This window comes from Dysidea avara, chromosome 12 (genome assembly GCF_963678975.1).
Source record: "Dysidea avara chromosome 12, odDysAvar1.4, whole genome shotgun sequence".
NCBI lineage: Eukaryota > Metazoa > Porifera > Demospongiae > Dictyoceratida > Dysideidae > Dysidea > Dysidea avara.
In genome coordinates this window covers 25,822,973-25,835,040 of record NC_089283.1, presented here as the reverse complement: position 1 = coordinate 25,835,040, position 12,068 = coordinate 25,822,973, and the positions used below count along the sequence as shown (strand labels likewise).

General features: G+C 40.2%; 3 protein-coding genes across 5 annotated transcripts in view; 2 read left to right on the top strand and 1 right to left on the bottom strand.

Annotated features, from left to right (window-relative positions):
• LOC136241594 (serine/threonine-protein phosphatase 6 catalytic subunit-like) overlaps window positions 1–4,542 on the top strand; it is a 19,702-nt gene extending 15,160 nt beyond the window's left edge. The window contains exon 10 of the mRNA XM_066032829.1: window positions 4,097–4,542. Coding sequence (XP_065888901.1) covers window positions 4,097–4,345 — 249 coding nt within the window. The 3' untranslated portion in view covers window positions 4,346–4,542. The remainder of the gene's footprint in view (window positions 1–4,096) is intronic.
• LOC136241590 (serine/threonine-protein phosphatase 2A regulatory subunit B'' subunit beta-like) lies at window positions 4,433–8,698 on the bottom strand. Of its 2 annotated transcripts, XM_066032821.1 has the most exons (14): window positions 8,097–8,694; window positions 7,903–8,003; window positions 7,745–7,847; window positions 7,379–7,453; window positions 7,245–7,331; window positions 7,051–7,089; window positions 6,782–6,899; window positions 6,300–6,348; window positions 6,154–6,243; window positions 5,769–5,913; window positions 5,685–5,715; window positions 4,914–5,023; window positions 4,763–4,860; window positions 4,433–4,560 (listed from the first exon to the last, which is right to left on the bottom strand). In XM_066032821.1, the coding sequence occupies exons 1-14, from the start codon at window positions 8,595–8,597 to the stop codon at window positions 4,515–4,517; spliced, it is 1,593 nt and encodes a 530-aa protein (XP_065888893.1). In that variant the 5' UTR covers window positions 8,598–8,694; the 3' UTR covers window positions 4,433–4,514. The 2 variants fall into 2 exon arrangements, with proteins under 2 accessions (XP_065888893.1, XP_065888895.1); XM_066032823.1 differs by lacking the exons at window positions 4,433–4,560; window positions 4,763–4,860; window positions 4,914–5,023; window positions 5,685–5,715 and having other exon boundaries at window positions 5,786–6,092; window positions 8,097–8,698.
• LOC136241593 (basic immunoglobulin-like variable motif-containing protein) lies at window positions 8,282–12,068 on the top strand. Of its 2 annotated transcripts, XM_066032827.1 has the most exons (6): window positions 8,305–9,076; window positions 9,122–9,217; window positions 9,265–9,369; window positions 9,964–10,191; window positions 10,465–10,548; window positions 11,765–12,068. In XM_066032827.1, exons 1-6 carry the CDS (start codon window positions 8,724–8,726, stop codon window positions 12,015–12,017), a joined length of 1,119 nt encoding a protein of 372 aa, XP_065888899.1. In that variant the 5' UTR covers window positions 8,305–8,723; the 3' UTR covers window positions 12,018–12,068. The 2 variants fall into 2 exon arrangements, with proteins under 2 accessions (XP_065888900.1, XP_065888899.1); XM_066032828.1 differs by lacking the exon at window positions 10,465–10,548 and having other exon boundaries at window positions 8,282–9,076.

The window sequence follows — 12,068 nt, the reverse complement described above, 5'->3', positions numbered from 1 at the left end:
CATTCTGCACTGAGTAACCACTGTACAAGCAAGCTTACCTGTCTAGGCCTTTAGTGAACTTCGTAATTATTCCATAAATGATTCAATAGCACTGATTAAAATATTAAACTTGCGTATCCGAAATTCTCCGTGATATCTCTAGGATAAATCTGTTCATCATAGCCGAACGTAACCAGCTACTGACCCATAATCAAAAATTTTAGGTATGCATATATAATACATCCAGTGGCTGCACTCGTACTGGCTTGGGTGATTGATCACCCTGTACAGGCTATCAGCCTGATAAGTGTTACGTATTAGCTGTAACACAGGCATTCGGCTATGTTTGCCCGACTGTTCAAGGGCAGAGTACATGCATTCAGGTAAAGCTCTCATGTCCCATGTTACAACTACTATTGCAATCAAATTGTGATATCATCAAGTCGAGGGTGATTACTGATGCTTTGGAGAGTTATAATCTTTAAACTTCAATTCTGAACCTCCAGTGATAGCGACCTTAGGTTGTGATGGTGAAGGAAAAAAAGACAATGCTTTGAACCAGAAGGCCTTGCCTGCTTGCTGCACACCTCCATAACAAGTTGCTTAGAGGAGGTTATCATAAATTCTCTTATTTATTAAGCCTAGAAGAACCTTTCCCATTGTTAGAAAATTCCATCTCGGTATCAAATTTGTCACACCTTCAACTTCTTCCTGACATTCAGCATTTGTTTTACATGCTGAATTGAAGTCTTTATCTGAAGGTGTGGCAGCACTTCAATTTTCACCTCTGGCACAGTTTCAGATAATTCACATGTAACATATGGAGCATACTACAGAAGACCACATCACTTGGGAACTACAGTAAAGACACGTATTGTGGCTTTGTACTTCATGGAATTTTGCACTATACACTATTAGTAAACCTCTAGCATTTCTTCTCTTGTATAGCTTTGTCTCATGTTGGAGCTTTGTGTTCATCCACATGTACTTATCAACCATGATTAAGTATGAGAAACAGGTACGTGCTTAACAGGTGATGTGCACTTAATATACACATGCGCTTAACAATCAGACTCTACAGTGGATAATTTATCAGTGAAAAGATCCCTTTGCCTTTAAGATGATGAGAGGCACAGCTAGCAACATCTTCAAAGTGACTCATACTCGTACTACACTCACAGGTGATAATATTCCAATCCATTATCATTAACAAGTATCTGAGGGCAACCATTTAATAACTTTAGTATAATAACACGACACTCTGCTCTATTACCATATATGGCAGGTAGTGTTCACTAATGACTGATCTCACAGAATTCAAGGGGTAAAAAACACTAATCACCATGGTAACCACTCTAACACTGGTAGTGTACTGGATAACAAGCTAGTAACAATTGATGGATAACATCTTCACTAACAGTGGTGTCAATTGCTCCCTCTCAAACGTAACCCACTATATGACAATCTTGCAAGGTAACAAGTAAGCCGTATAGCCTGAGACACAATGATATTGACCAACGAAATCTTTTGAACATCAAACTAAAATATGTAACCATCATTTCCTTATTAACATACTGTTGTCACACATGAGCTATTGTGTTCAGCCAGCACACACACACACACATATTCATGCGTACACTTCCCTGGCATTATTGACACTGTAGTGCTTTGACAGTCTAAACTAGCTTGCCCTGGGGGGGCATGTTGGGATTCTGTAGTATTGGATTATGGTAAGACATGTAAGTGAGTGTCTCCTTTCATTTTTAGTAAATTGATAATATTGTTGTAATGAAATTAATCATTGAGAGTTAAACAATGATAATCTAGTTTTAGTGACATTACCAAATTTGGTTATACCATGTTTATCAGCATAGAGGCATAGACATTGACTTCCTGATCCAGTGCAATGTGGGATATTGTTAGTAGGTAAGGAACTGACTTGCAGTTTGACATCTCCATTAGCAACAGTATAACACAATGTTTGGAGCATGTAATTCAAGCCTTAACCTGCATGTAGTGTGTCTATAGTGGGGTCATAGCTCAGTGGACAACTACACATTATAGACAGAGTGATCGATTACTACACATGCATGTACACTACACACACACACACACACTATACACTACACACACACGCACACACACACACACTACACACAAAGCCTATGACAGCCATGCAAACACACAGGTATTGCTGTCCAGTGAACCAGCACTGGAATACCTGTATACCACTCAGGCACTTCAGCCTTGTGCAGGCAAATCCTCCTGGGGCCCTAAGGAGGACTGTCCAGGTATCACAGAGAGAGATCGCAGAACCCATAGTTTCACAACAACTCCAACACCGCTAAACCAGACAAGGACAATTGGGCATTTGCTTCCCCCAATAAACACCAGGTACCCATTGATGTTACAGCTGGGTGGGCTGCTTCCCTAGTTGACACCAGGTCCTCATTTAACAGCTGGGTAAACTGGAGCAATGTGAGTAAAGTTTCTTGCTCAAGGAAACAACAACACCACAAAGTGGTGTAACTGGTAGTTGAACCTGGGGCCTTTCAATCACTAGGCCGCTTCCCTAACCACCACACCTCTCTCTCTCCTCTCTTGATACCGCCCACTGAAGTTGTTCAGCGATAACGGGGCCCTAGGTAGGGACCAGTGACAAGCTGTTGTCTCCACACAGACCACAGTAGTGACAATGTCGTGTCAAATCCCCCTGACGGTGGAACTGTCGACCACAGAACAGTTGTAAGTATTATCTTGTGGGAATGGTGGGAATGAGTTTGCAGCACAGGTGTTCTGCCTCCTTGATTGTGCCACTTTACATACTTGAGCATTACATAATTTAGTCCACTGAGTCCGATCTTGGCATAGAGCATACCAGCAATAACCAAACCATTTTGTCTCTTGAACTCCAGCCACAGAGACTCTATACCTCTTGAGCTCTCCCACCAACAAATCAAGTTTCCTATCTACAGTTGAATTACTTGGAGGACCATTCCTCCGACTAATACGGATGTCACCTGAAATTTCAGTCAAAGATCGAACGTTCCACGAACAAATGGTTAAATCATTAAGTCGTTTCCTGCACATTAAAAAGCTTGTCACTCACTAGTGCAATGCAAGAGCCTTCTCTTGGGTTGCAAGCCCAAGGAAAGTAAAACCACAAAAATGATATCTGGAACACACTTCCACACGATACCAAGCGTGGCTAGTTGGCTTTCGCCAGTATTTGTAGCTCGAGTAAACAACAAACACTGCCCAGGGGTCACCACGAGGAGGCGCCAACTAACATAGTCTTAAAAAAGACTGATCCACACACACACACACACACACACACACACACACCACACCACACACCACACACACACTACACACACACACACTACACACACACTACACACACACTACACACACACACACACTACACACACACACACACACTACGCACACACACGCACGCACGCACACACACTACACACACACTACACACACACACACACACTACACACACACACACACACACACTACACACACACACAACACACACACATACCACACACACACACATACCACACACACACACATACAACACACACACACATACAACACACACACACATACAACACACACACACATACAACACACACACACATACCACACACACAATGTATAGTAGGAATGTGATGATGATGATACTGCTATGACATGTAAAGAAATCTCACTATGTAAAATTCCAGTCCAATGATCTTTGTGGTAGGAAATCCAACACCATCCTGGCCAGCTGTGATCAGACAGTTAGCAGGATTGTGGCTGGTCCCAATAGTGGCATGATCTTTGTACTACAAGCATTATACAGCCTCATTAGGCAAGCTCCTAAAGGACTGCCAAATATGGCAAGATGGTCTTATTAATGGGAGATGCACATAAATTAGCTCTGTTTTGAGACCTCTTGACATGGTCACTGTAATGAGGTGGTCTTATTAATGGGGTCATGAAATACACTTTAGCTATGTTTGGGACCTACTGTACTTGACATGGTCACTATAATGAGGTGGTCTTATTAATGAGGTCGTACAATGATGTGAAATGACATCACGTAATGGTATTCCCCTCACAGTTCATGACCCTAAACAACCTCAAGTTGATATGCAGAGCACATCAGCTAGTACAGGAAGGGATCAAGTACATGTTTGATAAGGAATTGGTGACTGTCTGGTCTGCCCCTAACTACTGTTATCGCTGTGGCAACATAGCTGCTATCTTGAAGTTTTCGACACCAGAAGAACGAACTGCCCTCGTGTTTAGTGCAGTGCCGGACACCAAGAGGGTAATCCCCCAGCGTACTACAACTCCATATTTCATGTAATAATTAATGTGTATATATTTATTTTGTTGTATTTTAATATTTGTGTATGCACATCGTAATTGTATAATTACGTACACTGTTATGTGCTTTTATTTTTCAGTATTTCAAATACTGATATTGTAATTAAAAATATATATTCATATAAATTTGTGTTGCATGGTGTAATATTTTACATTAATGCTTTTCTGTCAGCTTCATCAAGATCACCATCAGAGCTATAAATAAGAAAAGGGAAGTATATAATTGGGTAACACCAGACACCTCTCTAACGGAACACTTGGCCAATGACACTGAAGTGTACTACAATAATGAAGTCTAAAATGTCTTGGTGGGACCAAAAATCATTGGCCATTTTAGATTTTCCCTTCTCATTGCTTGTGTCCTTAATTTGGAGAGGTGTTCCCTAGTAACACTTACTCGCTTGCTTCTTGTTCTTCAGCTGCTAGTATTTGGTATTGTTCTTGGGCGTATTTCTCCCAGTCAGTTAGTGTACTGTCTGTGTCGTCCCCATTGTTCTAATTGTTGGGATAAGATTTGTTACCATTAATCACCTAAGGCACTGGCTTACCCTGCATGACGGATCCTGCTCTAACTCCAGGTACTTGTCCAAGTTGAAACACATGTTGAAGAACTGACCAGCCATGTGGCTGCTCTTCAAGTCTCTCATCGTGATCTTGCCTACAATTGCAACATTTCCATATTAGGTAATTGTAACAACTCAAACACTAATTGAATAGCTGGCCTATCACTCATTACAAAACAATGGAACTAGCAAACATCTCGATACTGATAACAGATTGGTTGTAATGACTATATTACACGACACCTCAATACCGTGAGCGGGTACAATTTGTTGTGAAGCTGCAAAAATAGCCCCCAGCATAAATTTTTGTGATTGTTTAATCTGCAAAATGCCAACAATTCACTGCACATTCTGATAACATAACAATTAGCAGCAGCAGTAAATCAATCACGATTATAAATGGAAATAATGTTTGACATTTAATTTACTTGTCTATGAGCCAGTAATGCCCCATAATGTGTTCAATTGCTTGCAGTTGCATTTGAGCGGTAACCCAAACCTGTTTGTATGTTAGTCATTTTATTAGTGTAGAGGGCAGAGTAAAGAACTATCTGATAAGCCGTGATGTTACTTATCCCAAGTGGTGTGTGTTGTGTCATCATAGGCCAACTGTTTTAATTGACTCTGCCAATATTTTGGTAGTGCCAACAAGCAAACTAACAAAGATCACCAAATGATATTTCTGTTGTCCATGCAACACAAAATAATAACCAGCTGGCAAGACACACAAACAAGTGTACACATGTCATTACATGCCTTCTTCTGTTGGGTGGATCATGTCCAGTAGCTGTGCAAGGAAAGAATAGTAATGACATCATCTCCATGGTGACCACTGCTCACCTGACACATGTAGTCCTCCACTGAGAGGCTCTCTATTCCGAGGATAATCATTTTGTCTACCATCTCTTCATAGAAATGTTCTAACTCATAGAGTGATAATACACCATCACCATCCATGTCCATACAACGGAACCAATATTCCACACTGAAAGGAACAACCACCATTAATACCATGTAGAAGTGTCCTGATTAGTGACGTGTCCTGATTTCAGGGGTCTAAATGTGTGTACACTAATACAAATGGGACCATGGACAAGTGTCCTGATTATCAAGGTGTCCTTATTAGTGAGGAGTCCTGATTTCAGGGGTCTAAATGTGTGTACACTAATACAAATGGAAACATGGACCAGTGTCATTTCAGGCTATCTTTCTTTGGGGGCTCTACCTTCTGGGTGTGGTCTTGTCTTCTTCTGAAAGTAAAAACCATACGAAGTCTTTGTAGGACATCACTCCATTTAGAGAGCTGCTGCTACGTCTGAGTATGAATTGATATAATAGCACTTTTATGAGTAGTGGCTGGGGCTTACGTACCTTGTTACTGCTCCAGACATCAATTGTTTAACCATAGTTGGCAGCAGTGCTGTAGAGGAGAACATTATGTGCGTGAACAAGCTGTAATTACCTAACATATGGTCACTACAAAATACCACACATTTTAAACTTGTACCAATCAAACACTGCCTTGTTACAACTTTCTGTAACTCTCCATATCACAGGAAGGGTACACACCTATCAAATATTTCCTGCTGGAAGTGTACGTAGCTTGGGAACTGTTTGATAAAGAATGTATATGGCTTCATTGGTCCAATGTAAACGACACACTCGATCACTCCATGTTTCTTGACAATAGTTCAGTTTTGTGGCTAATACATTTTCAAAAGTTAAAGCTATTGGTCAACCTATTTTATTATTACAGCTTTACAGTGACCAGTACTGAAGGTACGTATGACTTAGACCAGAGCACATATTCACATATAACTGCTACAGAAAGTTGCTACTCGTATATCACTTACTGCCATTAGCATGACGAGAGAGATCATCAGCATCTATAATACAATCATGGTCAGTATCCAGGTCCCAAAAGTTGCAATATATCACATAAAAGTGTTCGTATGAGAAGTAATACAATTCCTGTCAACAGAGAGAGAAAACATTTGAATGTCTTGTAATCGTCTAATTTATAATGTGCTGCCATACACAATGAGGCAGTGTTGTGCATTCCTTGGTCATATTTCCTTTCCTTGAATAATGTGTGTAGCCTTCATCACCAAATAGTGCTAACCTGATTAATGTCTTCTTCTTTATCTAATTCTGACAAAACCTGACAAGAAGAAAAACACATAAATGCTTCAGATAGTTCAGGAGGCCATGTGGACACAACTGAGCATAGTGATCACACAACACAGCATGTCTGCATTTACATCACAGACACACAGAGTACACACACACTACACTACACCCACAAGAACTACCTACTTCTAAAAAATTGCTCTTTCGTAGTTCTGACAAGGTGATTTTAAAATTCCACGACTTACTGACAGTATAAAATATCCTAGCAATGACCTACAAAAGACATAATAGGAACAACACACATACAAACAGATTCTTACTGTTTCAATGTATCTAGAATGGAATTCAGGTGCTGTTGTGAGACATGCCAAGCCTGGATGAGTATTCACAACATCCTATAGATAAACAAGTAATGAAACAAGTCAATGGTGCCAGCACACACACACACACACAATACAAACACAGCATGACATCCAGCACACACAGGTAACCACTGTGGACTTCTTAGAAGGATACAGGCTACAAATACAGGTAGTCATTGAATACACAGAAAACTCCCAGAGCTAGTAGTGGTGAATTGATCCCCAGCCCCAACAGGAACCACAACAGGAACTACCTGGGCATTCAACCCTAAAAACATCTGACTTTGTCAGTGACCAATTTTAGTGCTATCCCACAATACTAACTTGGATCAGTTCTGTGAAGTCATCTTCAACTAGATATCTTCTCTTTCCTTTAGTTAGTATGTAGACAAACCGTGAGGCAGCATCATGGCATCCTTGTACCACCCTGTGTCAATACCCTGTAGTCACATTCCTCCATTCATCATGGAAGCCTCACTCACTTGGTCCAGGTCTTCTTGAAGCCAGCCATGTCCACTGTCTTATTCATTCCACAGCACAAATTAAATAATGGTGCTTTCCAATATACTGGCAACTTGCATGCCTAAAATGGTAACAAGATGAAATAGCTTGCAGCAAGATCATTAACACAACAGCTATCATCCTAGGATGTGTTTGTGGATAACATTCGCTGTACCTTCATTAAAGTGGGAAAGTCTTCCAATTTTAACTGTCCATTTGGCTGAGCCTGAAACACGGCGCTGGCTGCACGCATCATTACGTGGTGGTTTTCGTTGCCATCTTTCTTACCGTTCGGGTAATAAAATTTTGGCACTTGCTGGAGTCTTTGGTTCACTTTGTTATAATCTGCTTGATCTCCCGCAGCTTTCCCGTTGGCTGAGGACGAGTTTGATAATTTACTACTGCTCCTTCGCTTGGGGGAGGCACCGCTTAGTCCCCTGGCGCCTCGAGGAGATTTGCTAAGGTTGGGAGGAGGTGATACTGGTCTTGTTAAAGTGTTTGGTGAGTTATCCAACTCTTGTAAAGACTCGATAGCGGTACGAGGTAGATTGGGACACAACTTTCCTAATTCACTGCGAAGAAAACACTGGGTCTCTGACAGACTTAGCCAGTAAAGAAATAGCTCTTTGCTCTTCTGGCTAGGATCAGCCACTGGAATAGTTCTCGTGCTCTGCATACTACACTCTGCTCTACAAATAATATAAATCTGATAATAGCTAATCGGTCTACTCTAAATAGACACCACCAAACATTGCTATGGTAGATAATAACATCAATCACGTGATCGTGTAAACATTTGAAAATGGGAAATAACTTTATTTCATATTTCGTCCAGACGAGCCCGGAATCAAACGAAACAGTTGAGGTAGAATCTGAGACACTGAAAACTGCAGAGAATGTGGTAACTGCAGACGCTGATGTAAAGGTGCGAGAGCGATGTGTAGCGTGGGAGATAGACGTTACAAACTGGAGACCTCGCAAGAAGAAGCGGGGGCGAGCGAAACCTCTGAAGGAAACTGATGCAAATAGTCGAGTAGGCGGGGCAGAAGAAGCCAAGTTAGTAAAGGTGACATTACCTCAGGTAGAGACTGAAGTGAGGATGGCGCAATATAGCGATGATATCAAGGAGAAGAAGGTACTGGACATTAAAAGATGGTGAGGACAACATTGAGTTGTACTGAGTCAACGTATTGTGTGAAGGTACTGTATGAGTAGACCACAGTATCAAAAGTCTTGTGGTATCACATCGGTCGTGTCTTGTTGGAATTATCTCTTCTCTACCTTGGGGAATGGACGGTGAGGTACTGTGGTGTCCATGGTAACATTATTATACAAAGTAACAGGCTTCATCCCATCACTCAAGAAGAAGCACTAGGAGTACTGGGGTTTAGCCCCCCATTTGGTGAGATTAGATTTGGACCATTCACAGGAAATATTACAGTAATGAGGTAAATATATATAATAGATATTCTACACATGTGCACATATCCACTACACAGACATACTATACTGTGTACCACTCACATGACATCATATCTGATCTTCTGGTCTGCTCATAGTAACCCCTACCCATGTTATTCTAGGAAGATCATGTAATGTTAGATGGGACCAATGATAACATATACAATTTCCTCAAATGGTTTGATCTTGACACTGTAGTGTTACCTTGTTGTAGATTATAAGACGGTGATGATATCATAATATCATGTGATATGGGAAGTCAGTGGAAACATGAGCTTGTTACATAATTTGTTCTGATACAAAGATGATCATATACCTTACTGATGGCAGACATTACTATGACACAATTAGCAACTAAAGTTTGTAACAGTTAAACCACATGTGTCAGGGAGACATTCACATACTATATATGCACACACACAGTCACACACACACACACACACACACACTACACGTGCATACTACACACACACATACAGTCAGTCACACACACATACACACTACACGCGCACACACACTACACATACACACACACTACACATACACTATAGCACATGGTATTTCATTACAATCCTACACAGGTGGTTTAAGAAACTGTGTGAACATTATGGTGTATCTGGCACTGCTTACTATTTCTACAAGCTACATGGCAGAAGGAAGACTTGTGGGATTAACCCTAGCACTGCTCTGCACCGACTAAAGGAAGGTTTACGTGATCAGTCCATGACCTTCATATATCATTGTCACAATCACTACTTCTGTCCCATTGGATATGAAGAAGTTGCTAAGAAACCTGAAAATGCATACTGGTGTGTGTAGTGTGTGTGTGTGTGTGTGTGTGTGTGTGTGTGTGTGTGTGTGTGTGTGTGTGTGTGTGTGTGTGTGTAGTTTGTGCGTGTGTGTGGTGTATATGTAGTTTGTGCGTGTGTGTGTAGTTTGTGTGTGCGTGTAGTTTGTGTGTGCGTGTAGTTTGTGTGTATAGTGTTGTGTGCGTGTAGTGTGTATGTGTGTGTAGTGTTGTGTGTGTGTAGTGTGTGTGTGTGTGTTTGCTAGCCCATGTTAAAGACACATGTTGCATGCAGTGTTAACCTAGCACCAGGTGAGTATGACACATGGATACTTATTGGGGAACCAAATAGGAGCATTTCTGGAATTCACTGGAAAAGGTTAGCAATTAATGTGATTGTCATATGGTAAAATAATGATCATCGACTGATATCCCATGCTACAGCCAGTAGTAACTAGCTATTGAGTGTAGAAAACTCTTTCTTGTTTAGGATAGAAACTCTTTCTTAAACATGTATGTGATGAAGACGTGTTGTTCAGTCAAAAAAAGCCAGCATGCCACATCATGTGTATATTGACAGGAAACATACATAGCTCTATGTTCCTTCTCTAACTGCAAACACATTCCGTCTTCAGTACTCCACATGCCAAATTAACTAAATTACTATTTTGTGAGATTACAATTCCTCAAAGTTTAGCTTAATTAATTTATTATTTTTCTTCGTTTTAGGCTCTATTTTTGCACACTTAACAAAAACACAAATACTTAGCCAAAATATGGTGGAGTACATTGTCTGGTACGGATCTGTTAAACATTAAAGACAAAGTTTGTCACACCTACAGGTATAAAATGGGTTACCTCAAATGTTTTGTTGTTTGAGAGAAATTGCAGTGATAACTACAGAATTATTTGAACAGTACAGAGAGAAAGCCAAGCTGGTCTTAGAAAGCTCTATAATATATAGTTTAAATCAGGGCAGTAATTAGTGGAAGGTTCTTTTCAGGAAAAGGTGGACCGTAATTTTGTGCTGCTGCAGGCGTATGACACACAGTTTGCCAGTGAAACATACAAAGCTAGTGGGTCTGGAGGCGTGTCTCTAGGAAAATTTGTGTCATAATATGTAATTAAGTGATATTGCAATACTTTATTGATTTGTGTTATCGAGTATTTGACTGTTCTGTTAGAGTATATCGTGTGATGCACTAGTGAATTTTAGGTGTTTCAAAGAAGGCAATTCTCCCTCCAAATACAGACCTATTTAAATCTGCTCAATAGTAAAAGTTACCAACAGAAAGTTTAGAATGTTGAGAACACATTTTATGTGTGTTCTATTAGAAAAGTTCACTCCTGTTAGAGTATTACAAAAAATATTAATAGGTATAAGAAATATGTTTAATATTTCTTGTATCTGTCCTAAAGACGAATTACAAAAAGTGGGGGTGTAGCTTTCATAAATCCCTTTGAGTTCATTTTACACAGGCTTTTGAAGTCTACACCTCAAGGCTTTTTTACAGCTTATATATTTCCAACACAATCTTAAGTATTGTGCTGTTATTTGTCCACCCTCCAATCCCTCAAGTGTTGTGTTGTTACAGGTGGAGAGATGTCTACACTGATCTTAACTGCCAGAGTCCAGAATATTTCAACATTCGTCACACGGAGCGTGGCATACAAACACGAAAGACTAAGAAGAAAGGAGGCAACCTCCATTGTATATTAGCCTTTAAGAGCCTTGAGCACTGCACTAAGGAAGATAAAGAAAATGATATGAAAGAAACTATGACAGACAATATGTCTGAAACTTCTAGTGTAGACAGTGACACAAGCAATTGTAGTGATACAACGTAATATACACTGTTATCACAATGTATTACATAACATGTTCAGTTAGTATTCTGA